The 25,919-nt window shown below is 45.3% G+C and overlaps 1 protein-coding gene across 1 annotated transcript; it reads right to left on the bottom strand.

The window, feature by feature from the left end:
* Positions 1–20,085: 20,085 nt before the first annotated feature.
* LOC111868123 (acyl-CoA Delta(11) desaturase) lies at positions 20,086–25,377 on the bottom strand (the record flags this gene model as incomplete). Its single annotated transcript, XM_023858521.2, has 3 exons — positions 20,086–20,596; positions 21,350–21,532; positions 25,151–25,377. Coding segments are annotated over 3 exons (756 nt in total), but the record flags the coding sequence as incomplete, so codon positions are not given.
* Between the last annotated feature and the right edge of the window lie 542 nt (positions 25,378–25,919).

Genomic DNA, 25,919 nt, shown 5'->3' with positions numbered 1-25,919 from the left:
GCTGTACTCTTTAAAAAATGATGTATTGTCCTAGATAAGAAGCGACAGAATTATCCATAGTCAGAGACCTGAAATTGTGTACGGTGTACGGAAGTTCGTGTCAGTACTGTGTATAGAGGTAGGGAGACGAAAGAAATGCTTTTAGAAAGGGCTCCACTTGTTCAAACATGACATCTGTCCTCCTCAACCTGCCATGGCTGCTGTATGTAAGGGCGCACAAGCCATTAGAAACTGAACTGCCATTATAACCATGAACTCCCCCCTCGTAATAGTCAAGACATTGACTTCAGACGCGGCTGTTCACTGTTAGCTTATACTTAGTCCGCGTTGGCAACAAGTCAGCTCTATATTCCGACTGCATAAATAGCCAGCTTTGAGGCCTCAGTGTTACCCCGTTTTGTGTACACTGAACGAAGGCTAAATATACACAAACTGTTTAATGTAAGTCTTGTGACAGAGCACTGCATTAGACGAATGAAACAGTTCTGGTTTTATGGAAGTGTAAACTCGATAAACACTTTTCTTTTATTTCTTTCTTTGCGCAATTTGTTTACTGTTGAATATAAAAGTAGAAGGATGTTCTTATAACGTTTATTTAATTCTCTCTATGACTGTGGGACATCATGAAGAACTCTATCGGACAAAAAGAATGTGTATTTCAGTTATCTATACCGTACAACTTCTTGTACGAAATATTTTTTCGCTCCGATAAATATTCTCCGTGATGCGCGGAGGAGAGCATGTACAATCGCCATTAAACATGTCCCATTTAAAGGAAATGTGAAATGGCTGGACAACATTTTGTACAAAACTGTAATAGTAGGATAACATTTAATGGAAAACCGTTAGTCGGTTCTTCTGTTGCGTCATGCGCGCGGCCTGATTGTTCGGGCGACCTCAGCAGTCGCTGTTTGAGGTTACGAACGCGCCTAACGAAAGAGAGGATATCATTTATGTAAGAGCTGGGCTAGCTCAGTTGATATAGCGGCGAGCTGTATACTGGACGGTCGGGGTTCGGTTTCCCGTCAAAGGCTACAGTGTCCAGAGAGTATGTGGGGCAACCCCCAGCCTCCTATCCAATGGGTACCGGGGCTCTTTCCCCGTGGGTATAGCGGCACGGGCTTGAAGCTGGCCACTCACCTCCATCGAGTACCGAATTCACGAATGGTGGAGCCATTTCACCATTCTCCATACGCCTTCATGGTGCAGTGTTTAATTAAGCACACGGACAACTCATCAATAGCTCTACAGCCCTTTGTTGGGTCCCGCCCTATTATTCTTCAGTTTTGGAATCCTATAGACTGTACGACTCCTTGGTCTGGGGATCAGCCCTTTGAATGGCCGCTACCTACACACAGAATAAGCGCACACAGACATCCATGCTTCGAAAGGGATTCGAATCCATGATCTCAGTGTCCGAGCGGGCGAAGACGGTTCATGCCTTAGACCGCGCGGCGTCCCTGATCGACCACAGGTACAGCTTTACCTTACTGTAATTTATGTAGGTGATATCATCCTTTAGCTCCCACACGGTTCTTGCTGAGTTGTTCATCTTCTCCGGAGAGCTCATTCGGTATAGCGACTGGCTACAGGCTGGAGGACGGAGGGGTCGGAGTTCGTGTCCCAGTGGGGTAAAAATTTTCGCTTCTCCATGTCGTCCAGACCAGCTCTAGGGTCCAACCAACCCCCTATATACAATGGGTGCCGGGGGATGTTTCCTCGGGGATAAAGCGGCCAGGGCTTGAAGCTGACCACTCACCTCCAACTAGTGCCGAGGTGAAGAAAATGTAGATCTATACATCCACTCCACATAAGCCTTCGTGGCGTGGTGCTTAATTAGTTAAGCACAGGGACAACTTTACCTTTTTTATATTACCATTTCTTCCCAGCAACCAGGGCTTCCTCTCGTGCTCTCCTCTGCCAGCTCCTCTTTGGCATTCCTCTTTTCCCTTGTCCTTGTGAGTTCCACTCCAAAGCCTCCATCTCCGCTGCATTTTCCTCTCGAAGAGTATGGCCGACCCAGTTCCATTTCCGTCTGTTTATCTGTTCAGTTGTTCCATAGTTCCTCATTTGTTATTATAACTGCCCATCTCACCTTAATTCTTCTACGGAGGCATCTATTTACAAAACTTTGTAATTTTCTACATATTTGGTGGGTGACTCGCCATGTCTCACGTCCATATAATAAAATTGATTTCACATTAGATTTGAAAATTCTTGAGATGTCGTTAAATAAACTAAACTGAGGTGCAACCTAGAGTGCTACTCCCGCCCACCCCTGCACAGAACTGGCTGTATTCGTGTCACGGGCCACTGTGTGCCCTTCAGGGGGGGGGGGGAAATGTCCACTCGTGGATTTTGTCAGAGAAATGCTCTGTGATTGGTCGAACGTAACGCAGCTGGAGATGTCAGCTGTAGGTCCATCATCACGGTTCATTTGGGCTGGTATCGCGTGATAAAGATATTTCATGGCGCCAATATATCTGCTATTGTAGCGTAACTCTCAAAGCCTCTGTCGTACCACTCAGCGGGGCCTACGGGGTGTTTCAAAACAAGTTTCTCTGCAAATACTTTTCATCCTTTTCATTGTCCTCTAACTGTCGATGTACTAATTATTCGTAGACTGTAGCGACGATAACAAATAGAACTTGTTTCAGGAGGAAATTCAGAGGCGATTGAACTCGGGTAATGCTTGCTACCATTCAATCCAGAACATTTTGTCTTCCCGTCTGCTGTCTAAAAACATAAAAAATAGAATATACAAAACTATAATTTTGTCTGTGGTTCTGTATGGGTGTGAAATTGATCTCTGATATCAAGGGATGAACATAGACTGAGGGTATTTGAGAACAGGTTGTTGAAGAGAATATTTGGACCAAGTGAGATGAGGTGACGGGAGGTTGGAGAAAACTGCATAATGAGGAGCTTCATAACTTGTACTCTTCTCCAAGTATAATTAAAGTGATCAAGTCAAGGAGGATGAGATGGGCAGGGAATATAGCACGAATGGGGCAGAGGAATACATATAGGATATTGGTAGAAAAGTCGGGAGGAAGGGGACCACTGGGAAGACGAAGTCATATATGGGTGGACAATATTAAAATGGATCTTAGATAGACAGGATGGGATGGTATGTACTGGATTCGTCTAGCTCAGGATAGGGACCGCTGGAGGGCTCTTGTGAACAAGGTAGTGAACTTTGGGGTTCGATAAACTTTTGGGAAGTTCTTAAGTAGCTGCACAACTGGCAGCTTCTCAAGAAGGGCTCAGCTCCATGAGTGAGTAGCCAAGGAGCATATTAAGCTGGTTTTCATATAAGCAGCGGCAGTAGTGGTTTTGGTGGTGTTGTGTGCATGTAACTAGACGAGCCCACAGCAGTAGCAGTCAGCTGTTACAGCCCATTTCAGTTTCCATCAAATTCCTTGCAGCTGACTTCTAGGACCCATCCATGCATATTACTAACCATTTCTCAGGCAGAGACAAAGTTGTCCCAGTGCTTCATTAAGAACCGCGTCATGCAGGTGTATGGGAGAGTGAAAGTTTAGCTACACACCTTCTAAACCATGGAAGTAGATTAAAGTGGATGATCAGCTTCACGCTCCGACCATACTATCCCGATAAAATAGCCTGCGGTACCCATTATAGAGGAGGCTGTGTAGAGGTGAAATCCTCTTGCCCCTGCCTAGAATCACACCGCAGTTCCATGTTCAGGCAGTTAGCGTTGGGTAATGATGATATCTGATTATTCAGAGACCGGAGATGATGTGCGTTCTCGAATTTCTGAAACCTCAACCATCCGTCTGAGAAATGTGGATATTTTCTTCACTTGTTTCGGAATGACAGATATATCGCAATGAACAACCGCCTTCATGCGCTTGTTAGCTCTTGTGCTGGGTACTTTCAGTCGCACCCATGTGTACCACTTGGTTCAACACACTAAAACTCTGCATTCTGGCCACACAGTGTACTTATGTGTTCCGTATGGGTCTCACAATAAACAGCGACTGTTTCCCTAAACAGCATTAACCGGTTGGGCTTTGTAGCGGAGACGTAATGTGTTTCCTGTGAGGTACGGACTTAGATCTGCATTCCCCCACAGACTGTATTGTGTGTTCCATATGGTTCTCAGAATAAACAGCGATTATTTCCCTAAACAGCATTAACCGGATTTGCTCTGTAGCGGAGACGTAATGTGTTTCCTGTGATGTACGATCTGAACTCTGCATTCTGTCCACAGAGTGTATTAATGTGTTCCGCATGGTTCTCACAATAAACAGCGACTGTTTCCCTAAACAGCATTAACCGGTTGGGCTTTGTAGCGGAGACGTAATGTGTTTCCTGTGAGGTACGGACTTAGATCTGCATTCCCCCACAGACTGTATTGTGTGTTCCATATGGTTCTCAGAATAAACAGCGATTATTTCCCTAAACAGCATTAACCGGATTTGCTCTGTAGCGGAGACGTAATGTGTTTCCTGTGATGTACGAACTGAACTCTGCATTCTGCCCACACAGTGTATTTATGTGAACAAGGTTTTCCGTCGTTTTCCTCGGTGTTAGAGCAAATTCTGACTTGGTACCCAAATTCCACGTTGCACTACGTGCCTCACATGCAGCCCTCCCGTTGTTAACACCAAAATTTCTCCCTAATATAGCCCTCCCAACGTTAGTAAAAAAACAATTTTACTATAATCCACCCCTTCCAGCGTCATAAAAATACATAATATATATAAAAAAATCATATTATATGCCCTATCCAAACAAGAAGGACAAGGGAGCACTGCCTGGGAACCTTCGAAATCGGAGATATAGTTTCTTACCCCCCCCCCCCCCAATGTAGTGTCTCTCACTACCACCCCCACGTCTTCTTCTTCTTCAACATTCTGTTTTATTTATGTGTTCCGTATGGATCTCACAGTAAAGAGCGACTGTTTCCCTAAACAGCATTAACCGGTTGGGCTTTGTAGCGGAGACGTAATGTGTTTCCTGTGAGGTACGAACTGAACTCTGCATTCTGCCCACGCAGTGTATTTATGTGTTCCGTATGGATCTCACAGTAAAGAGCGACTGTTTCCCTAAACAGCATTAACCGGTTGACCTTTGTAGAGGAGACGTAATGTGTTTCCTGTGAGGTACGAACTGAACTCTGCATTCTGCCCACACAGTGTATTTGTGTGTTCTTTATGGTTCTCACAATAAACAGCGATTATTTCCCTAAACAGCATTAACCGGCTGGGCTTTGTAGCGGAGATATAAAGTGTTTCCCATGGGTTAAGAACTGGATTTGTATATGTTATTTAGAAGAACTTCCGTGTTTAAAAGGTTGAATGAATGAATGAATGAATGAATGAATGAATGTATAAGGGGTGGGCTTTCTCGGCCCTTGCATGGCGACCTACGGTGATCTATTGTGCTTCCCCTTTTGAGTATTCCCTAGCAATCCTACACTTCGAATGAAGCGCAGGAGTTTGTACGGGGGGGGGGGTCTAAATAGTCACTTGTTTCCCTAAAGTAGTGACCAAAGTGATGTAATCTTAAATAAGCTAAAGCCTCACATTCACACAGGGTATGTGTGGCTGTTTCATTTTCTTCTTGACACCTCTCACAAGTTGTACTATTACTTAGTCCCAGTTTGAAGAGGTGTTCTTTAAGGTGACAGTGTCCTGTAAGTAGTCCCACCACCCATCGTAACTGGTTTCTGTTTAACTGCAACAGTTCTTTTGCTCTTTTAGCAGAGGGTACTCGTATGAGTTCCTTTGATTGCCTGAGTCCAGTCAAGAATCCCCAGTATTTCTTGTGCTTCATATTTGTCCAGTCCCTGATTGCCTGTCTGGCAACTCCTATAGAGATGTCACAGGCTGGTACAGGTCCTATGAACGGATGTTCAGCTCCAATCTTGGCCAATTGGTCTGCTATTTCGTTTCAAGCAATACCCTCATGCCCCGGCACCCATATCAGTTGTACCCCGTTATGTTTGGCCAGTTCCACGAGGGTTTGATGGCAATCCCAGACCAATTTTGAGTTGATCTGGTGTTTGTCGAGCGCTTTAAGTGCAGCTTGACTGTCAGATAGAATGTAGATGTTCCTATTTCTATAGTTCCTATCTAGATTCTCAATAATACATGACTTAATGGCATATACTTCTGCCTGGAATACTGTCGTGTACTGCCCAAGGCTGAAACTAAGTTTCCGCCTCGTGCCATAGCAGTACACACCAGCTCCAGTACCCTTATTTGTCTTGGAACCATCTGTATACCAGATCAGTCCTCCTTTTCTGTCAGGCTGAAACCTGTCTTCCCATTCACTCCTGTCAGGAAATCTGACCGAAGGTTTTTCATATACATGTCTCAGTATCATTTTGTCAGACCCCATTTGTAATATGGGTTCCTTTAAAGGGTTTCTTTTCCTAAACAAAATGAATGGGTTGGCCTTTCTAATGGAGACACATTGTGGTTACTGTGATATACGAACTGAATTTTTACATATTAGTGAAACGTGTATTAGGCTTCAAGAATGCAGTTACTCATTATGACCTCGCATTCCCCTGTGTAATGTCTGTGTATGTTCTGATTTGCACCTGGAACTGCATGTTCTGATCCAGTGACGATCCTTCGTCACAATTAGCAAAATTTTTATTTTTTTTTGGAAATTGAAACATCAGAAAGGAAATGGTCTTACGGTGACGTCAGCGCAATTTCCTGCTGAATTCGGCAACATGCAAGAGAGACACGGACAGGCGATTGTAGGGTGCCACAGCGCTGAGTCAGGCCCTTCCGATCGACTATTGCAATTTCCACTGCTGTCCATCCCTGATCCTATGAGAGCCCTGCAAGAAGCCCTGCACACAATGCTGTTAATAGACTGCTGACTTCGGCAACGTTTACTGACACTGTCATTGTTTTGCAGTGTGTTCCGACCCCTCCTTTTAGCCTTAATTAATATCACGACGCAACAAAACAATCGGCTGATGATGGTAGTGAACGTAACATCCGAAACGTCGCGCGTATCTAATATAGGTATTGTGATGAATAGACCCGTTGGTAGGCAATGACCTCGAAATAAACAACGAGCAGAGCCGTTGAAATGCAGTAGGTGAATAAATGGCCGTTTCTGTGCAGCGGCTCAGTAAACATGTTCCCGCGGATACGAACACGCACGTAACAATAGAAGATCGGTGTTTTCGATGTAGTCCGCGCCTAGGAGTTATAAAAAACTCAGGCAGCCAGTTCAGTTGGGCTCTACAATGGAGGCTCAGAATGGATGGCGCTATAGTTGATTGAGTTGAGTTTTGCACGGGCGGCTGTGACAAGAGAACTTGAGTGCGAGAAGCTGAAGAATATCTACTGTTAGAAGCCGCTGCTAGGAAACCTCTAGTGAAGTACGAGAAGATTTAGTGTGTGCTAATGATTTCTAAAGTGTGGAGATCATCGTTAGTGCAGTAATTACCCGTGGTACAGAGTCGCTCGTATGAATTGTCAATAAAACCATTCAGCAATCCAAACCCCGTCTGCAGTCATCCCTTAAATTGTGACATTATGCTCTGCCTTCCGTTGTTCCCCTTTCTTCTGTTTCAGCAGCCGAACCAAACAGCTCCACGCGGGGGGTTAAATGGTTAATAAATAATTGCAAGGGATTTGGAAGGAAGTGGTCATGACCTGAGAAGGATACTTCCCGGAATTTGCCAGGAGTGCGAGGAAGGTGACGGAAGTCATCAAGGACGGAAAGTATCTTGGTCGAGGTACGAACCGAATAACAGGCTACAGTCTTAACTACACTGGTCGTGTCATAGCTCAGGCGGTAAGTCGCTGGTCGGTTTCCAACAGCGGCGGCCCGGGTTCGATCCCAGGTCAGGTAATGTGGGATTTGTGGTGGACAAAGAGGCACTGTGGCAGTTCTTCTCCAAGTACTTTGGTTCGCCTGCCAATTCTCATTACACCGACTGCTCCACACTCATCAGCTATCATCTGGGGCTGGCACAGTAGGTCAGTAGTGGCCGCAGTACCAAGTGGACTCAGTCTCTCCCCACCCAAAGATACAAAAAGGAACTGTCATTTCACTCTTTACAGCATATTACTGATATTGGACCTGGGGTACATGTACCATCGTGGGATACCGTAAGCCTCATAACGAGGCTGTTCAGTGCGCGGAGCAAATTAATTTCGTTCAAAGTGAGGACTCTTCTGCGCGGTATGCGCCGTGTTAACAGCAGGTGATGACACGTGGTGCGTAACACGCAGTAAGGCACCACTGCAAAGGGGCAGTCCTCAACGAAACCAGGAACAGGAGCAACAAAAAGTAAACGTCCACTCAAAAAGTAGGTCACAACACACTCTAAACTCAGTCACGACATCACACTGAAGAAGATAGCCAGTCACGCGACAATATATATATAAATAACAGAATATTGGTATGTTTTATTTTCTTGATATCAATGACAGGACACAGTATCCTGCGTAAGTCCTTAAAGTACGAATTCGCTCTAATCAGATTGATAGTCATCACAGACGGTCTTCATAAAAACAACCCACAGTCATGTGTCCCTGTTCCCTGTTGAAGGCGAACTCGGCTCACAGCTTGTACCGCGGTAGTGTTGGGCTANTGTGGAGATCATCGTTAGTGCAGTAATTACCCGTGGTACAGAGTCGCTCGTATAAATTGTCAATAAAACCATTCAGCAATCCAAACCCCGTCTATAGTCATCCCTTAAATTGTGACATTATGCTTTGCCTCCCGTTGTTCCCGTTACTTAGGTTTCGGCAGCCGAACCAAACAGCTGCACGTGGGGGGTTGAATGGTTAATAAATAATTGCAAGGGATTTGGAAGAAAGCGGTCATGGCCTGAGAAGGACACTTCCAGGAATTTGCCAGGAGTGCGAGGAAGGTGACGGAAGTCATCAAGGACGGAAAGTATCTTGGTCGAGGTACGAACCGAATAACAGGCTACAGTCTTAACTACACTGGTCGTGTCATAGCTCAGGCGGTAAGTCGCTGGTCGGTTTCCAACAGCGGCGGCCCGGGTTCGATCCCAGGTCAGGTAATGTGGGATTTGTGGTGGACAAAGAGGCACTGTGGCAGTTCTTCTCCAAGTACTTTGGTTCGCCTGCCAATTCTCATTACACCGACTGCTCCACACTCATCAGCTATCATCTGGGGCTGGCACAGTAGGTCAGTAGTGGCCGCAGTACCAAGTGGACTCAGTCTCTCCCCACCCAAAGATACAAAAAGGAACTGTCATTTCACTCTTTACAGCATATTACTGATATTGGACCTGGGGTACATGTACCATCGTGGGATACCGTAAGCCTCATAACGAGGCTGTTCAGTGCGCGGAGCAAATTAATTTCGTTCAAAGTGAGGACTCTTCTGCGCGGTATGCGCCGTGTTAACAGCAGGTGATGACACGTGGTGCGTAACACGCAGTAAGGCACCACTGCAAAGGGGCAGTCCTCAACGAAACCAGGAACAGGAGCAACAAAAAGTAAACGTCCACTCAAAAAGTAGGTCACAACACACTCTAAACTCAGTCACGACATCACACTGAAGAAGATAGCCAGTCACGCGACAATATATATATAAATAACAGAATATTGGTATGTTTTATTTTCTTGATATCAATGACAGGACACAGTATCCTGCGTAAGTCCTTAAAGTACGAATTCGCTCTAATCAGATTGATAGTCATCACAGACGGTCTTCATAAAAACAACCCACAGTCATGTGTCCCTGTTCCCTGTTGAAGGCGAACTCGGCTCACAGCTTGTACCGCGGTAGTGTTGGGCTACATGTGTCCTTGTTCAATCGGTCCCTGTCCGTGGTGATTTTGCCAGAACGCTGGAGAGACAAATCGTGTCTTGGTTTCTGAAACACACCTCTGTGTTCCGTCTACGAACATTTACGTACAGGAGAAATTGTTCTGTGTGTGGCTTTCAGGGTCGTGTCGTGGTTCCTTTAGCAACTGCCGAAATTTTAAATAATTGAGCCCATTTCAAATTTCCAGTTCACAGTATATTTAAGTATATCCTCAGTGGTTAAGGTCGAAATATTTGCCGCGCCATAGCTCAAGCGGTTAGTCGCTGGCTTCCCACCGCAGCAGCCCGGATTCGATCCCGGGTCTGGTCAAGTGGAATTTGTGGTGGACAAAGTGTCGCTGGAGCGTGTTTTCTCCAAGTTCTTCGGTTTCTCCTGCCAATCTTCATTCCATCAAATTCTTCATCATCATAAACACCCGCGACAGGCTAGAATAGGCCAAGGCCAATCAGTGGCCTCCGTGGCGAGTAGACCCAGTTGGATTCCATCACCCACTAAGCGAATTAAAATTTTTTAATGTCGAAATATAGGATTCTCTTTTAGTTTTATTTTTCTTGGAGGTGTTACAGGTACCAGGCTAGAAATCTGGATTCGATCCCACACAGAAGGGAAGTGATTTCTCGTCTTCAAATGCCCGTTCCGTTTCCTGTCCGACGGGACTGTGGGTGCACTGTCTCGGGGGTGGGGGGTAGATTGCGGGCCAGGCGATGCTTGCGGATTACTGCGGTTTGTTGTCTCCTTCTGAATAAACTTTCAAAATTTCAGATGATGTTACCTTTGAAACCGCCTAACCGAATTTCGTAACAAATTTACCTCCGGCAGAGAAGTTTGCTGTTCACTGCAATTAACGAAGTGAGCGGGTACAACTGTATTCTGCGCTCCTGCTGCCATTAGTTCTGTCTGGATGCTGATAAATTCACTCTCTTTCCATATATGCCTGGGAGACCTCAGTCAGTATATAGTACGGCATTATCTGAGGTTTATCAAAATCTCCCGTACGGAAAGAGAAGTAAGGAAGAATGCCGTCTTCTGGAATGTGGCGCCGTTTACGTCTTTTGTAAACCGACTTTTAGGAGGAACGTATCGTCTCCATCTTCAGGGTAGAAAAATCAGCGTGAGTAGGTGTCTGCAGCCATCTGCTATGGAAGGTCAGATTTCATTAAAGTCTCCTGAGTTCTCGAGTTGATTTTTACGTACAGACGGACGGATTGATTTCACTAAGCGCATTACCGTGATACGACCGATAAAAAAAAAGACTGACTTTAGATGGAGTGACTTTTGGGGCAGGGGGTAGGGGTGTGGCCTGGCGGAACGACGGCCTGGGAGTGTAGACAGAGACAGAACAGAAGCAACGGCGTCACATATGAAGTGGTGGTGTAGCTGTATTGTTTGGTAGATGGTACTAAAATTTCGGACGAAATCCCTGCCTCCATATTCAGGGTAACCTGGAGTCATAGGAAATGTTGTTAGGTACTCGCATGTTGACCTACACGGCGTCGCTTCCAAGGGTGGGGTATATCTTCGGTTGCAGGTCAAATTTTTTGTTCTGTAAATGGCACACATTTTGTTGGGCCTTGTTAAGGCGCGTCCTCATTACTCGCGCTCGTGCTCGTGCTCGCCAGGCTTGTGCTCGTAAATCTTCGTCCACACTACTTCAGTTGCTCGCCAGGCTTCGGCGCGTGAGGATCCGTATATTTACTCGTAGTGTGTATAGGCTGTAGTCGTATTTTAATTTATTGGCTATAGTTTTTAAATTAAAAGTTTAAAATTTGCTTGTCTCGTGACTTGTCATATCGTCCACATTACTCGCGAGCATAGCGAGTCACACGAGCACGAGCACGAGTAATGTGGACGCGCCTTTACACTACACTGTGGTCAAATGCTCTGTGTTCCTTCAGTGTTCTACAGAAACATCTCATTTTATGTGTTGTTCTGTGTTTATATGAGGAACCAGCAGTTTATACATGTTACATTTCAGGTCTCATTATATATTTATGAGTTCAGAGGGCCTTAAATATTTTCATCTCTATATCGCGCGCACTATAGCAACACACTTCACACTCTCTCGGTGCGTCGATCTGAACGGGGTCAGGATTTCCTGTCGGTAATTGAGCCCAGAGTCCGTCATTATACCGATTGAGCTATCGAGACTCGCAGTATGTTACACTAATGTGAAAATGGAGGGAGTGTTCGGAGTAGGAAACATTTAAACGGATGTCTCTAAAATGCCGATCACGGTGGCCGCGCTCTCTAAGGCATGAACAGCTTCGCCCTCTCGAACTCTGGGATCTGGGGTTCGAATCCCACTTAAGGCGTGGATGTTTGTGTTAGGTAGCAGCATGAGCGGCCTCCGTAGTCTAGGGGTAACGTTCCCACCTCATGACTCAAGGTACTCGGGTTCAAACCCGGTGGAGGTCGTGGAATTTTTAAGGGCTGAAAAATTCAGGGAACAAGTCCTCCGGGAGGGACTTTAAACCGTAGGTCCCGTGTCGTAGATTTACGGCACGTAAAAGATCCTCATGTCTCTAGGAGACCTCTGAACAAAATTAGGCAAAAAGATTCCCGCCCAAGTAGTTTCCAATGCCACCGGTAGATGGGGAAGTTATCGGGTACCACTGCCAGAAGAGGGCCGACCTCGTTGGCAGAAAGGGGAGATAGCGAGCACTAGTACCAGTAGGGTATGGAGACAGTAGAAATTAAAGGGGGACGTACAATAGACTACTAGTCGCGGTGCATGGGGAAACCCACCCCCTCTAATACTGAATAACTGAATAGGTAGCAGCATTGCGACTGGCCGATCCCCCGTCCAAGGAGTCCTACCGTCTGTCTTAGATTAAGAGAAAATAAAATTTACTTACCTCGACACCGTAAGGTGCAAAAGGAGCAGCTAAGGAAAGAAAGAAAGCCTCTAAAATCAGTAAAATTTTGTTATTGTGGAAACCACAAGTTGATCTGTCGGTAAGTCGAGCGTTTTGAAAAAAAATTTCAAAATATTTAACCTCCACGTCGTGACACGCTTGTTATGACGCAATTGTGTCGTAGGTGGTTGTCACAGTTTCGAATTAAGATATTGCTTCTGCCTCCAGAATTCAATCCAGAAGACGGCATTATGAATCTTCACTGCTGTGAGAGCCTCAGATCTTTAATCTTCGCTTTCCGCTGGATTTTCAACGGAGATTACATCTGTGTTTTGCAGCGAAAGCAACATATATTGAGTTCCTTGCCTCAAAGACGGTTTTCTCTAAATTTGACGACTATTTGCACTGATATTGTTGAGCCTTGCTAATTAGTAACAGCACTGTGAGATGTCTCACCGGCCTGGCACAGCGGGTGTGATCACGTCTCGTGCTCATTACGGTGGCTGCACCTGTCTGTGCATGGTGCTGTGATGTGCAGGCGGCGTATGCGCCCCTTTACCGGAACGCTCTGTATGAAGACAGTTTCCAAACACCGGGGCTACTGCACATGAACTGCGCAAATTTGCACCCGCTCCCGTTTCGCCTCCTCAAACCACTCCAAGCCGGATATGCAAATTATGGTATTGGTACTGCGCGCTGTTCGTTTCCATTCACGCTCTGCACCATTGGCTCTCGAATTCTTTAACTTGAGGTCACTCAAAACGCCATTCATTAAGTGGATATTAAAAGGTTCTGACGATGGTGTATAATACTCAGAATTACTGGATTTTCGGAAATTGTGGCATAAATTTTTACCTCCCTTTCTATCGCAGTTCCCCGAATGTGCATTCTTTATTGCATAATATCCTGTTATATCCCTCCGAATTAGGTGATTGTATAGCTGCAGTGAATCTGACAGGAGTTGTCGAGTGATAAAGGTCACCACTTTCTAAGGGACCCAACTGAACAGGTGTCTTCCCCCTCACCTCAGGACGGAAAGAAATCTGTTTTCCGAAACGTGTTTTCTGCACCTTTGAATCTACTCAATTTGATGATAATACTTTGTTTCTAACAGACTCAGAGTGGGCTTTAAGTTTAAGTAAAGGTATCCCTGTAAGAAGCCGTGAAGGTCCATAGGGTTGTGAGACGTCGAGGCTCTCACATTTTTTGACAGTCAGCTCACAGATGACGGCAAGGTTGTTGGCCTTACGCGCCAGCCTCCTTTACCCCCAGGAAGATTCTTGGTACTCATTTCTGTTAGAGGCTGTGTCGGCCCCAGCGCCATAGTATAAATAAATTAAGATTAGGTCAATTGAAAAAAATCCACTGAACAAATTTGGAATCGGACCCGCGACTTTGCTGCTTGTAGCATAGTGCAGATGTTGAAAACACTGCCAAGCTTAAATTCTACAATGTATTACACAGAATTCTGTGCTGGGTTGTCTGAATTCTGGGCAGAGTTGACTGCAATTCGGGCACTCGGGTTCTCCGATTTGAGGTAATTAGGGGCGGGTCCTGTGATGCAGTTGCCATCGTCTCGGCGTTTCTTGTAAACTTCCCTCGCACGATTCATCTGCACGATCTTGGTTTGGGGGTGGACTTGGAAATTGACTGACTCTCCTGCTTCATGGAGCAGGAGACATGGATGCCCCCAGGGATCTGTAACGCCGTCATTAACGAGAGTCTTCTGACAAGAGCGGAAGCAACTGTTTGAAAAGGATTATAAAGATAATTACTTAGAAAAATAGCAGTAGAAATGTCTGAACCCTTGCAGACTGTCACTTATTGGCCACTAGTAAATGTTATTTATTTATGGTACATCAGGATGCAAAGCGTCGAATGACGGGAAATTAGTGAATCATAAATAGTTTAAGGAAACGATCATTGCCTATTTCAGAACATTGCCACGGCATTCGCTCGAAAGGACGGAGGAAATACGAAAAGCCTTGGAACGGGCACCGCAGTCTGGATAGGTAAGCAGGACCAGGCAAGGAACAATTCATTTCACTGGCTCTACAGCCCCCTTGGGCACTGGCCTATTTTTCACTTTTATGGGCATTATAGAGACGGTACGACTCCTTCGACGAGTGATCAGCTCGTCTGTATGCCTCTATCTCTAAACACAGGACAACACAAACATAGAATAAACAAATACACATTCCAAAGATACATGTCTTGTTTGGGATTTGACCCCACGTTCCCAGCTTCCGAGCGACTGAAAATATTATATGACTTGGACCGCTCGGCTACCGTGACCGGCGACTAGGAACATTATCGACAGTAATTTTCAGCTCAACAATTAGCGGTAGTCTCGGTGTCTCAACTCACTGTCAGATAAGACTGCTGCAGTCGGTCTCATTTTGTTATAACTGGGTCATGTGACGTCACATTCACAACGCAGAATTGGGCCAGTTGGTTCCGCCATTTCTGTCCCCCGAGCGTATTTTCAAGAAATTATATATTAGAATAGTTGTACAGGGCGTTCAATGATCGAGGAAACCTGGTAGCAGCGTGGATCGGGCACAACATTTCTCACTGATTGCTGCTGTAACTGCCGATAGCAAAATGAGTCATAAGCGCTGATAAACGCGAGCAATCTCGCTAGCGTAGAGTGGATGGAAAGTTTCCCTGCGACTACTGTGCCCTTCCCCGATAGCGAGAGTGCAGTCGTGCCGCTGATCCCCTCACATCATTTTCTGTAAATGCACATATTTATAAGAATACCGCAAAGAGATAACACAGACTTTCCGTGCTTTATAACAAGTGCTGAAAGTAGGCTCCTTCGGCTTGCAAACATGCGACGAATGGCTTAAATACATTATGCGACAATTTATGAAGTTGGTCCACGGCAATTGAACCAATTACGCGTGTTAACTTCATTCTGTAGAACTTCAGTGATGCGAGGAATATTCTTGTAGACTTTTGTTTCTAGGTTTCCTCAAAGATAAAAATCGCAAAACTGAGACCTGGGATCTGGGGGGCCACAGACCCCCACTGATTATTCTGCCTTCAAACACTTCCCGTGTTGCGACCATGGTTGCATCAGCCGCATGTGCTGTAGCGTTGTCTTACTGAAAGTACCCGTACTGTCTGTCTTCAGATGTCAGGTGATTGAAGAACGGATTCAATACAGCATTAATGTCGCGGTCAGAGTTCACGGTGCTGTGGAAAAATAAGAGGCCACTGATTTGCCGCGGACTTACAGCACACCAAACCCCCACCTTTTCGCTATGTAATGGCACTTACTGTATAGAGTGAGGACTTTCATCGCTCCGTATTTTTACTTTTTGTGCATTGACATGACCACTGACATTAAACTGCGCTTCATCAGCCATGAACATAAGCTGTGGATCCACGATCCCATCGTGCACATTTTGCAGTAGCCAGTTGCAAAAATTAATTCTTGCTGCATAATCTGGTTTTTTCAGGTCAAGCATAAATGTTGTTTTATACGGGCGAAATTTGATTATTGTGGCAATGTTATATTTTAGCATCCTGTTACACTGATTCATGTCCATGGTTTATGCTGACCGTCTTACAGTGTATACACTTTTTCACCTTATTCTTCACTTCCACACTACATGTTTCAGCACTAATGTGCCATCTCCAGGTGTCTTTATGCACGTTAAACTATTGTACTGCATGCCATGTCTTCATTCTAAAATGACTAAAATCTGTATTCGTCATATAGGACGATGAATTCTAAATAATAAAACTTTTCATGATTCTTCCTACGTCGCACTCGAACACGCGAATTACGCCAATCATCTTTTATGTGAGCATTCCTCCTACATATATTTGTGTATCGTGTTCTGTGTTGTGTTTTGCTCCTGTTACTACGCTGTTCAATAGTGAACGCACTTATGCAGCGGATCGAGGACCTCTGTCGCCAGGTGGCAGCGCTGAGCACCGAGCTGACTCCAACTTCAAGAACCTCCGCTCGGGCAGCAGATCCCCTGATTCTCATGCTAACATACCCAGCTAGTTTCCCGTACTTATACCAACCCTTCTTAGGGTCCTTGGTTCGATCTGTGAGGAAAACTTGCAGTGGCCATCATAAGGCTAAGGTAGAAACAGGTGTAGCAGGGATAGCGCAACTGCGACTGAGCTGATATTACAAAGACGGGTTGGAAAAGAGCGGTGTTAGTACTTGAAATTTTAACCGAAAGATTCAATTTGTGCATTTAAGAACACTCAAGTTCAAAATAAGGAACTTCATAGAATATTTAGATGTAAATTATTATATACAATTCAACAATTGCGTCTGGTATCATTGTTCGCCTGATGATGACCCAGTATAAGGGTCGAAATACGTATGTAGCGTCAATAGAAACAAATGTTGATGCGATAGTGTCTACTTTTATGTTGGAACAGAATATTTTTGTGAAGACTGCATATTTGGATATTTATTTTATGTACCTTGTTTACGATACTCAACAGGATGCATACAATTAAGACGGTCGGCATACATTCACGGAATAATAAGTAATAAAAGTAAGTTCAAAGTGTTCTTGTTAAACCAAGAAAACTGTAAGGTCAGAAGTCGCGTTTTTGTCGAAAACGTGTCATTTACATATTTTCCACTTTGACGGGTTCTTTATCTATGAGTTATCGCTGAAATATTCATGTTGTGTGCACTTGTTGGTGTATGGAGTACTTGCTAAGTGTCTTTCCCCGTTTCAAATATACGTGTATGCTGACGTGATAGGGTGATTACGGGGGGAGTTTGGTTTGGTGACTCGATTTATTGACCACTTATATATACACAGACACAACTCGTGACTACAGTTTATAGATCCCTGTCTCATACACATAGACTAATGTCCTCAGCCTATTACAGTTCCCATTAGACGTTGCCTGGTAACTGCTTTCGACGTCGGACTTTCCTCTAACTCTGGGTTCCCGAAATGTCCCCGTGACTCAGCTACCAGATTCTAACAGCGACGGTTCACGAGGAGAGAATTGCCCTTCTCTGACTGACTTGAAAGCTGGCGGCCATCTTACTCCAACCAACTAGTCTTCGCTTCATATACTAACAGCGAAGCTGTCAAAGTAAAAGTCAAAGTCACGTTGCGACTGACGGTCAGTCAGTCGGTAAGACTTGGTGTCGAGCCCCCATCTGGGGCTCATGACCATATATTAATTATTACCGTTTGACAGTTATGGTCTTGTTTCTGTGGGGCGCCCTCTTTGACGAGAGAACGGGTCTGTCTTTCGTATATGCTGCTGGCCCTTGCCAGGGCAGTCTTTCTCGGATCCGAGTCCCTTTGGACTCGCGACTACATTTTACTCTCTCAGATTTGAGACTTACCTTCTCGTCGACTTTTACGACTCGCAGGGTCACTGTGGAGGTATTCGACCCCGCCTCCACACGAGGTCAAAGAAGCTGTAAACCTCGTTTCGCTTATGACCCCTCGGCACGGACCACGTAGAAAACAGCTCATTCATTTTTGCCCGTACCTGTCCGCGAAGACGTCACGCAGCAAAGGCCGCTTATAATTTCTTATTGAAATACTGTTGCGTAGCAGCGGATGTTGTTTCGTTGTCTCTTTCGAGGTCGCTACCCGGCAATGGCTCTACACACTAAAATATGTTGGGCAAATTTGGTTTTTTTTTTAGTCTTGTGTAGTGAATATGTTCATTGCATCTACTGTTTAAAATTCTCACGGTTTCACCTATATATTATTTAGGAGGAGCATTGTTTGGCAAGAAACTTAGTACATGCCTTGCTATTGAATTGATCAGATGTATTGGGGGACAGTTCGGGAACCCGGAAGAAGGGACTGTCGGCAGTTGAAAGTCACTACGAAGCAACGGCTAATGAAGGCTGAGGATAATTTGTTTGTGCTGTGATGTGTAACTAAGTGAGAAAATTGTAGCTATTAGTAGTTAGGTTCTGTAATTGTCCAATAAATCCAGTTACCAATACGAACCGCGTCTATAGACACTATCGCGTAACAAAAATATTGTCACTATTAGGAGTTGGTAGAGATCAGTGGGTATAGCGACGTGCTACGGTGCTGGATCGGCAGAGTTCGTTCCCCGGCATGAGCAAGAGGGCTGGGCATGATGGTTATCACGTCGGTCTACTGCAGAGATCCAGAATGGTGGAGCTACAGCTCCACACCCCAAAACGTCTTCATGATGTGATGATTACTTTATTAAGCTCAGTTACAACTTTACTTTTTTTATATATATTGTGACATGCTGCGCAACGAAGGACCCCTACCTCCCCAGCGGCACGTAGCGGTAACGTAGCGCTCGCGTAATAGGCGAGTCATCACCCCGCCATTCTCCCCGCGGTGACGTCACGAGCGGAGACGATGTGAGCCGAGCGGAGCCGAAGGTAGCCCAGTTCCCGCAACTGGTAGCTATGCAACGCGAGTCAACAGCGATGACGTCACCAAGGGTACCGCGGGTTGCTAGGCAGCGCGGGCAAACAGTTGTTGCGAGAGACGACGGTAGTAACTGCGGTAACAGCGTTGATAGGCTATACGCCACGTCACAACTAGCAACAGCGAACGGAATAAAAGCCGGCTGAGCAGCAAGCGAGAGTCAGTTATAACGTGGCCATCGCCGAAGATAGTTCCGAGCAAGCCTACGAGCTAGTGTGTTATCAACAGTTCTCAAGGTAGCAGCCTGCGAGTGTGCGATAACTAAGAAGTCAGCGAGCGGAAGACTTATTGTGTGCTTTCGAGACTTAGTGAGTGCTGTAGTACAGTTATATTTGGAGTGTGTAATTCAGGGAGATTTGTATAGCTCCCGCGTTATTAGTACGTGAAGATTTTGGTTGTAGGGTTTGTAAAGTGTGGAAACCCGCAACTGTGTTATAATTAATTGTAGCCGATATTTGTAGATTGTTCAATAAACCAATTAACGATCTCTACAGCGTATTCAGTAACGAAACACGTTACAATATGTATATTTTTTATATTTGTGAGAAACTTATGCAGGGTTCCTTGTAACTCTGTGGGGATTGTTTCTCCGTAAGTTTATATATATTTCACCATCCTTGAAACGTTTGCCGGGCTCTCGAACATTTTGTGCACAGTTTGTAGGCCTATGTTTGCGTATGATCTGCCACCTTACGAAGTTCCATGTGCCTAGCCCGACTGGTTGATTGCGTGCTGCCGCCTAAAGAGTTCATGCGTCCGCCATGTTACCATTTGTGTGTTAATGATTACTGATATACCAGATATTGTGAAAACTGATCAGTTTTAGTTGAACGGGGCACACACTGACAGGTTGCACATCTCACAAGGCTGTTACCTGGGACTCCGAAATTAAGGGAGATATATCGCAATTTCCCTATGAACTTGGGGAAGTTTTCATTTTCAGTGGACACTTTTAATTCGTCGATATTTTTAAAGTGAATTTTTACAATTTTGTGTTTTGGACTTGGTTGCGTCGATGAGAATTCTAAAATACATAAAAGAGTGACCTATTTTTTTTTTAGATATACTTGTCCGTTACTAACCAATATTTTGTATAGGTAAGATTCTGTATAAAGTCTTGTTTAAATATACTCAGTCGTTAGAAGGAAGCGCTACAGTTCCTTTTCATTTTCTTCTGTACAGAGCGGCGTCTCTTCAGTTTCGTCGTCTAGCAGATGCGCTTCTTCTTCAGTCACTTCCTTCACATGACCCCATTCTGCATGGGTACCGTCTCCTCTTCGCTGCACAACTTTCTGGATCATCCTTGGAGAAGGCTGCTTTAAATCGTAAGCCCAACCAATAAGAGCGAAGAAGTCGATAAATGCTGTTGTGATGTTCAAACCATAGTCACCCAACTCGGCTGTCTTGTAGTCCCAAGGAAACGTGTGGTGGTAGTTGTGCCAGCCCTCACCCAGAGCTATCGCCGACACCACGCGGTTCTCTGCGGGCAATATTTTCCTGAAACAAGTTCGGTTTTTTTTTTACAGAAATTAACGGTTTTTAATTTTTCATGTACTTGTTACCTAGTGTAAAAGTTGCTGTTACAATTAAAAACTGCATTCTGCCCACACAGTGTATTTATGTGTTCCGTATGGTTCTCACAATAAACAACGACTGTTTCCCTGAACAGCATTAACCGGTTGGGCTTTGTAGCGGAAATGTGTTTCCTGTGAGGTGCGAACTGAACTCTGCATTCTGCCCACACAGTGTATTTATGTGTTCCGTAACAGAAGATCGCATTAAGTGGAGGAACTGTTTTGAAGAGACTGTGGACCTGTCGTCTGACAGATTACTGATGAATGAATGGTTTCTGACAATAAACAGCGATTATTTCCCTAAACAGCATTAACAAGTTGGGCTTTGTAGCGGAAATGTGTTTCCTGTGAGGTGCGAACTGAACTCTGCATTCTGCCCACACAGTGTATTTGTTTGTTCCGTATGGTTCTCTCATTAAACAGCGATTGTTTAACTAAACAGCATTAAACAGTTGGGCTTTGTAGTGGAGATGTAATGTGTTGTTTCCTATGAGGTACGGCATAAATTACACTGCATTTGTCACCAGTCACTTTATATGTGTCGTTTATCTTTTTCTACAGAGGTTTCGAGTTTCAAAAGGGTTCATGATTGGTCTGTGCATTATTGCAATATTATAACTGAAGGCTGTCATTAGCCTGTTCGCAGTTAGGCAGCTGCTAGTGTTCGTGTGTTTACCTGTCATATGGATGGTATCCATAGAGATGTGCGAAGCTGTTCACTGACCATATACCATTAAGCGTCAACACCCAGCGAAAGATGGTACAGAACGTGGAATTCCACCACGTCTCATCCCAGAGGAGACACGGCACAGCAATAGGAATCAGGAAGGTGAAGGTCAGAATCAGTGGAAAGAAGAACCTGTAAGCAAAATGGAGTAAATTACGTTCCAGTGAGTTCAGCGCGAAATGTCTCTGACAAGGTTGACCTCCTGGCCTGTGCAGCAGACATCACTCTGAAATACCAGTGGACCAAAGTGCTGTCTGCTTTGTCGGTAGGGAGTGAACCAGACTCCACTTTTACAATGTGTTGAGCTATTGAACCAAACTGTTTTCAGCATTCCTGTCGGACGAGTAGACCAGACAGCAAACTACGGTACTGTAGGATAGCTCCGTCTTGCTGAACGTTGCTTCACAATCGTTTTCGTTTTAGTACGTGGAGCTCATCCCCCAAATCAGACTCACCCTGTATATCGTCGGATAGTAGGATGAGCGATAATGGGAAATAATTTTGAAGGAAGTGTTCGTGGTCTATTGAAGAAAGCTACTATCACAGCATTACTCTCAAGGAGTTAAGGAGAATTACGAGAAGCCTGAGTCAGGATGGCTAGTGCTCTGCCGGAGATTCGAAGCAAATACCGCTAAATACAATGCTACAGCGTTACTTTTATCTAGATGAGCCTGTTCGGTGGTAAGAACTAAAGAGTGCAGGAAGGCTGATCTCAGATACTCAAGGCGATAATAAGAATTTTAGTGTCTTTTTGGTTGTGACACCGTGTAGTGTTGTTTAAAGTTTATAGCGGGACGGATCGACGCTCTCTCAGTATCCGTATCACAATTATATATGCTCGGCATATTGAACTCTGAAGACGAAGGCAGCAAGTTGTTCCGAAAAGTTAACTTTTATAGCAGACATCACGGCGTCCCTACGCCAGCGGCATTAACATGTATGTATTGTGGCGAATAGACCCATTGCTAAGCGGTGATTCTGTAAACAGCGGCCGTTGCTAGGTAATGCACCTGACGATAAAACAACGGAGTTATGCAACCCGTTTCTAAGCAAAGGCTTAGTAAACTTGTTCCCGCGCAAAGGATATCCGAGCTATTGCTAGGCAACGTTTCGGTAAACAGGCCTACGTGCATTGTGTTAAGCAGCGGGCAGCGTCGTGACCACGGAAGCAGAAGAATCTCCACTGTGTTAAATCCGTTGCCAAGAAACGGCTAGTGAAACCTGTAATAGACTCGGGAAACTAATGTACGTAACAGTGAACTGTACAGTGTGGAGATTAATGGTAGCACTGAAATTGCCTGTAGTTTCGAATGGTCTGTGTAAGTGGCAATGAATGCAATGAGTTCATCCAGACCCCGTCTAATAGTCACCCCTTTTTAGGAAGGTACGTTTCATTAAAGTAATTTGGAGCGTCTGCCGTACCTGCGTGTTACACCGTGGTGACAGGGGGGCGTGGAGGTACTTCACCGCTGTCACAGTATGTTATGGCGCGAAGGGGGCGTGGAGGAATCTCTCCACCTCTTCCGCCATCCATGCCGTTGCGCCCTTGGGGAAAGGCCAGTTGCAAGGCTAAGCACTCGGTACTTGACTCGTTAACTACCTCTTGGCTGTGAGTTCACAGTCCCGATAACGCAGGGAGGTACGGGAGAACGGGGGATTAGAGGGTGTGACTGTGGGGGTAAGTCATTAACACCACACATCCCCTTCACTCGGTCTACTCGTCTACTCTATATACACTTATGTACATCACACTTTGTAGCCGACAGTCGTCGGTTATGTACACATTGTAATTTGAATAAGGATACTCTTGGGTTCACCATCCTACGTTCCCCCTCTCTGACCTAACCCTGCACATGTCACTTTAACAATATCACACTAGATATCCATGACTGGTATGAACAGTTCGACTTACTTGGTGTAGGAAGCTGATGGTGTCCCCTCACTTGGTCTGGCACGACCGTGGCTCAGGTCCTCTGGCCTCTGGTTTGCTATTCACTTGACATTATACACTCAGATAGATTGACAGATTGAATGAATATTCAATCGGTGATCCAAAGATGTGATCCCCAAAGATAGCTCCTCCAGTTGTGTCAGTTTCTTTATAACTTTCTCCCTGCTGACTCCTGTCTTTTTGGGGCAAGCTCCGCCCCTGCACTAGAGCGAATTCTCCCCCAAGTCCGTCTCTCGTTGGTCAGCTGGATAAAGGGGGTTGGATCCTCTCGGGTCGTCTCGCTGAGTTGACACTCCGTATGCCTTGGCCGTCTCTGGTTGTTCCGCATGGATCAGCGGTCTCTGCTATGTGACAATTTCCCACCTACTCTGTGGCTTCCTCATTCCACTTCAAACATTAACCCTTCGGCTAACTTCTGTTATGGTGAACCCAAGATAACTTAATACCTAAAAGTTACCAAAACCAATGCCGAAATCTTACAGCATTACACTGCGTCAAGTCGTTTCCCGCGTGGTTTTCTCTCCACATCTTATTACGTTATGCAACGCCATAAGCTCGCACTGTTCACGCATAGGAACAACTAGCTCTACCTCCACCTGCGGTCCCTCTGCTGAATACCATCGAATATTGTTTTATCTATGCTTAATAAATTACGCATTATGCCACGAGGACTTATAGGCTAGTGAAGGTATAACTCCACCGTGCCTAACGAAGGCACTGGATGGAGATGATTGGGCAGGTTCACGCCCCGGCCGCTTTATTCCCGGAACTCATGCTGTAGGGAGTTGGGTAGGCCCCAGAGCCGGTCTCGAGATGAGGAAAGTCTTTCGCTGGGGGGAACTGATCCCGGGCCCTCTTTCCCCCTAGCCCGTCGCTATACCGACTGAGCTATTCCGGCTCCTGCAGTAAGATACTGTTGTGTCGCTACTAAATGTTACTGTATTCTCTTTGTAACACACGCTTGGGACCGAAGTTTGAACACAGGACTGTTTCCATGACGTGGCCAGCGAGCCTCTGTACAGCCGTAGTGCATTGTACAGCGGCCGACTGAGACAGTTTCTGTCGCGAAGCTTGTGCTTTCCGCTGCCAACATCATAACGAAACACTCCACTGTCTTGTCTCTTCGAAAGTGTAAATCCCTTCGTTACATTTCATACCGGAAAACAGTGTGAATGAATTACCGAAATGTAATCAGAGTCATTTAAGCATTTCTCGAGAAAGTATGCAGTAAGTTTTCATGAGCCCATTTCAATATTCCCTATTTTTGGAGTTGGACGTTAATGCTCAGAGAGCACCGTCCTGTGATGAACAGGTTTCAAGTGTGCCCACCAGATATGAAGAGAGCGCATCCATGCATTCCGACACCAAAGAGGGACGCGTCGATACGGAGAGAAAACTTGCCAGAAAAAAAATGATTTCTTAGTCAGAAACACAGAAGAGTGTAAATCCGTCACAGTCATCTTGTGGGGGCGTCCGGACCGATCGCAGTCGGTCACAGTGCGAACAGAGAGATTCGTTCTTACTTAGGGCCGCGCCATAGCTCAAGCGGTTAGTCGCTGGCCTCCCACCGCGGTGGCCCGGGTTCGATCCCGGGTCTGGTCAAGTGGAATTTGTGATGGACAAAGTGGCGCTGGGGCAGGTTTTCTCCGAGTACTTCGGTTTCCCCTGCCAATCTTCATTCCACCAATTGCTCCACAATCCCCTCACCTATCATCATGGGGCTGGTACAATAGGCCAGAAGTGACCGCAGTACAAGGGACTTAGTCCCACCCCACTAGCAATAGAAAAATCTTTCTTACTTTTGTTGGAACCGAATCACAGGGTCAGCCAGTACATCGCTCATGTCAACCTCCCGTCCCCGCCTCAGGACTTGGGGGTGCTTCTTCTGCATGAGCCAACCCACATGAGAGAAGAACAACCCTCGACTGGCGTTGTGTGGGTCCGCGTCCGTGTCGCTAAACTTATGGTGCACCCGGTGATCTCTCACCCATTCGAAGAGCGGGTTCTGTAAAGTGTGCAGTGTGGATTGTTAGGGACGTAACGATAGCAGTACATCATTGCATGTTAAGATGTGTGGCTTAGTAAGATAAGTTGGCCGTTTCCTTGCAAGTGACGTATACGTAGGTGCCAACGATTCAACAAGTTGCCTAGGAATATTTTCCTTTTGGTACTTATTGGTAGGTGAGACTATGTTCACTTGGTACCTCGGCCACTATTTGGCCTATTATACCAGTCGTTTGATGCCAGAGTGTGGAGCAGTCGGTGGAATGCATGCATTAAAATATTTATAATTGGTTTGTTAAGACACTATTTCTAATTGGTAATCCAAGCAGGTTCGTGTGGTCCCCCTTAATATTTCTTTTATTGGGGGCCGAATGTGTACGGCCTTGTCATTCTCGAGAAGAGGATTCTGCAGATGTATTTTGGGGATATTGCATTATTTCAGCAATCCTACTGTGTTTTTATATTGTGCCGCGTATTTTTACTCCTTGTGTCTATGACGTTAGTGTGCGCTTGTATCGTACTTATGTTGTGTTATGAGATCGAAAATATTATACTGGTTGTCAT

This window comes from Cryptotermes secundus, unplaced genomic scaffold (genome assembly GCF_002891405.2).
Source record: "Cryptotermes secundus unplaced genomic scaffold, Csec_1.0 scaffold1729, whole genome shotgun sequence".
Classification (NCBI taxonomy): domain Eukaryota; kingdom Metazoa; phylum Arthropoda; class Insecta; order Blattodea; family Kalotermitidae; genus Cryptotermes; species Cryptotermes secundus.
This window is presented reverse-complemented; position numbering and strand designations above follow the sequence as displayed.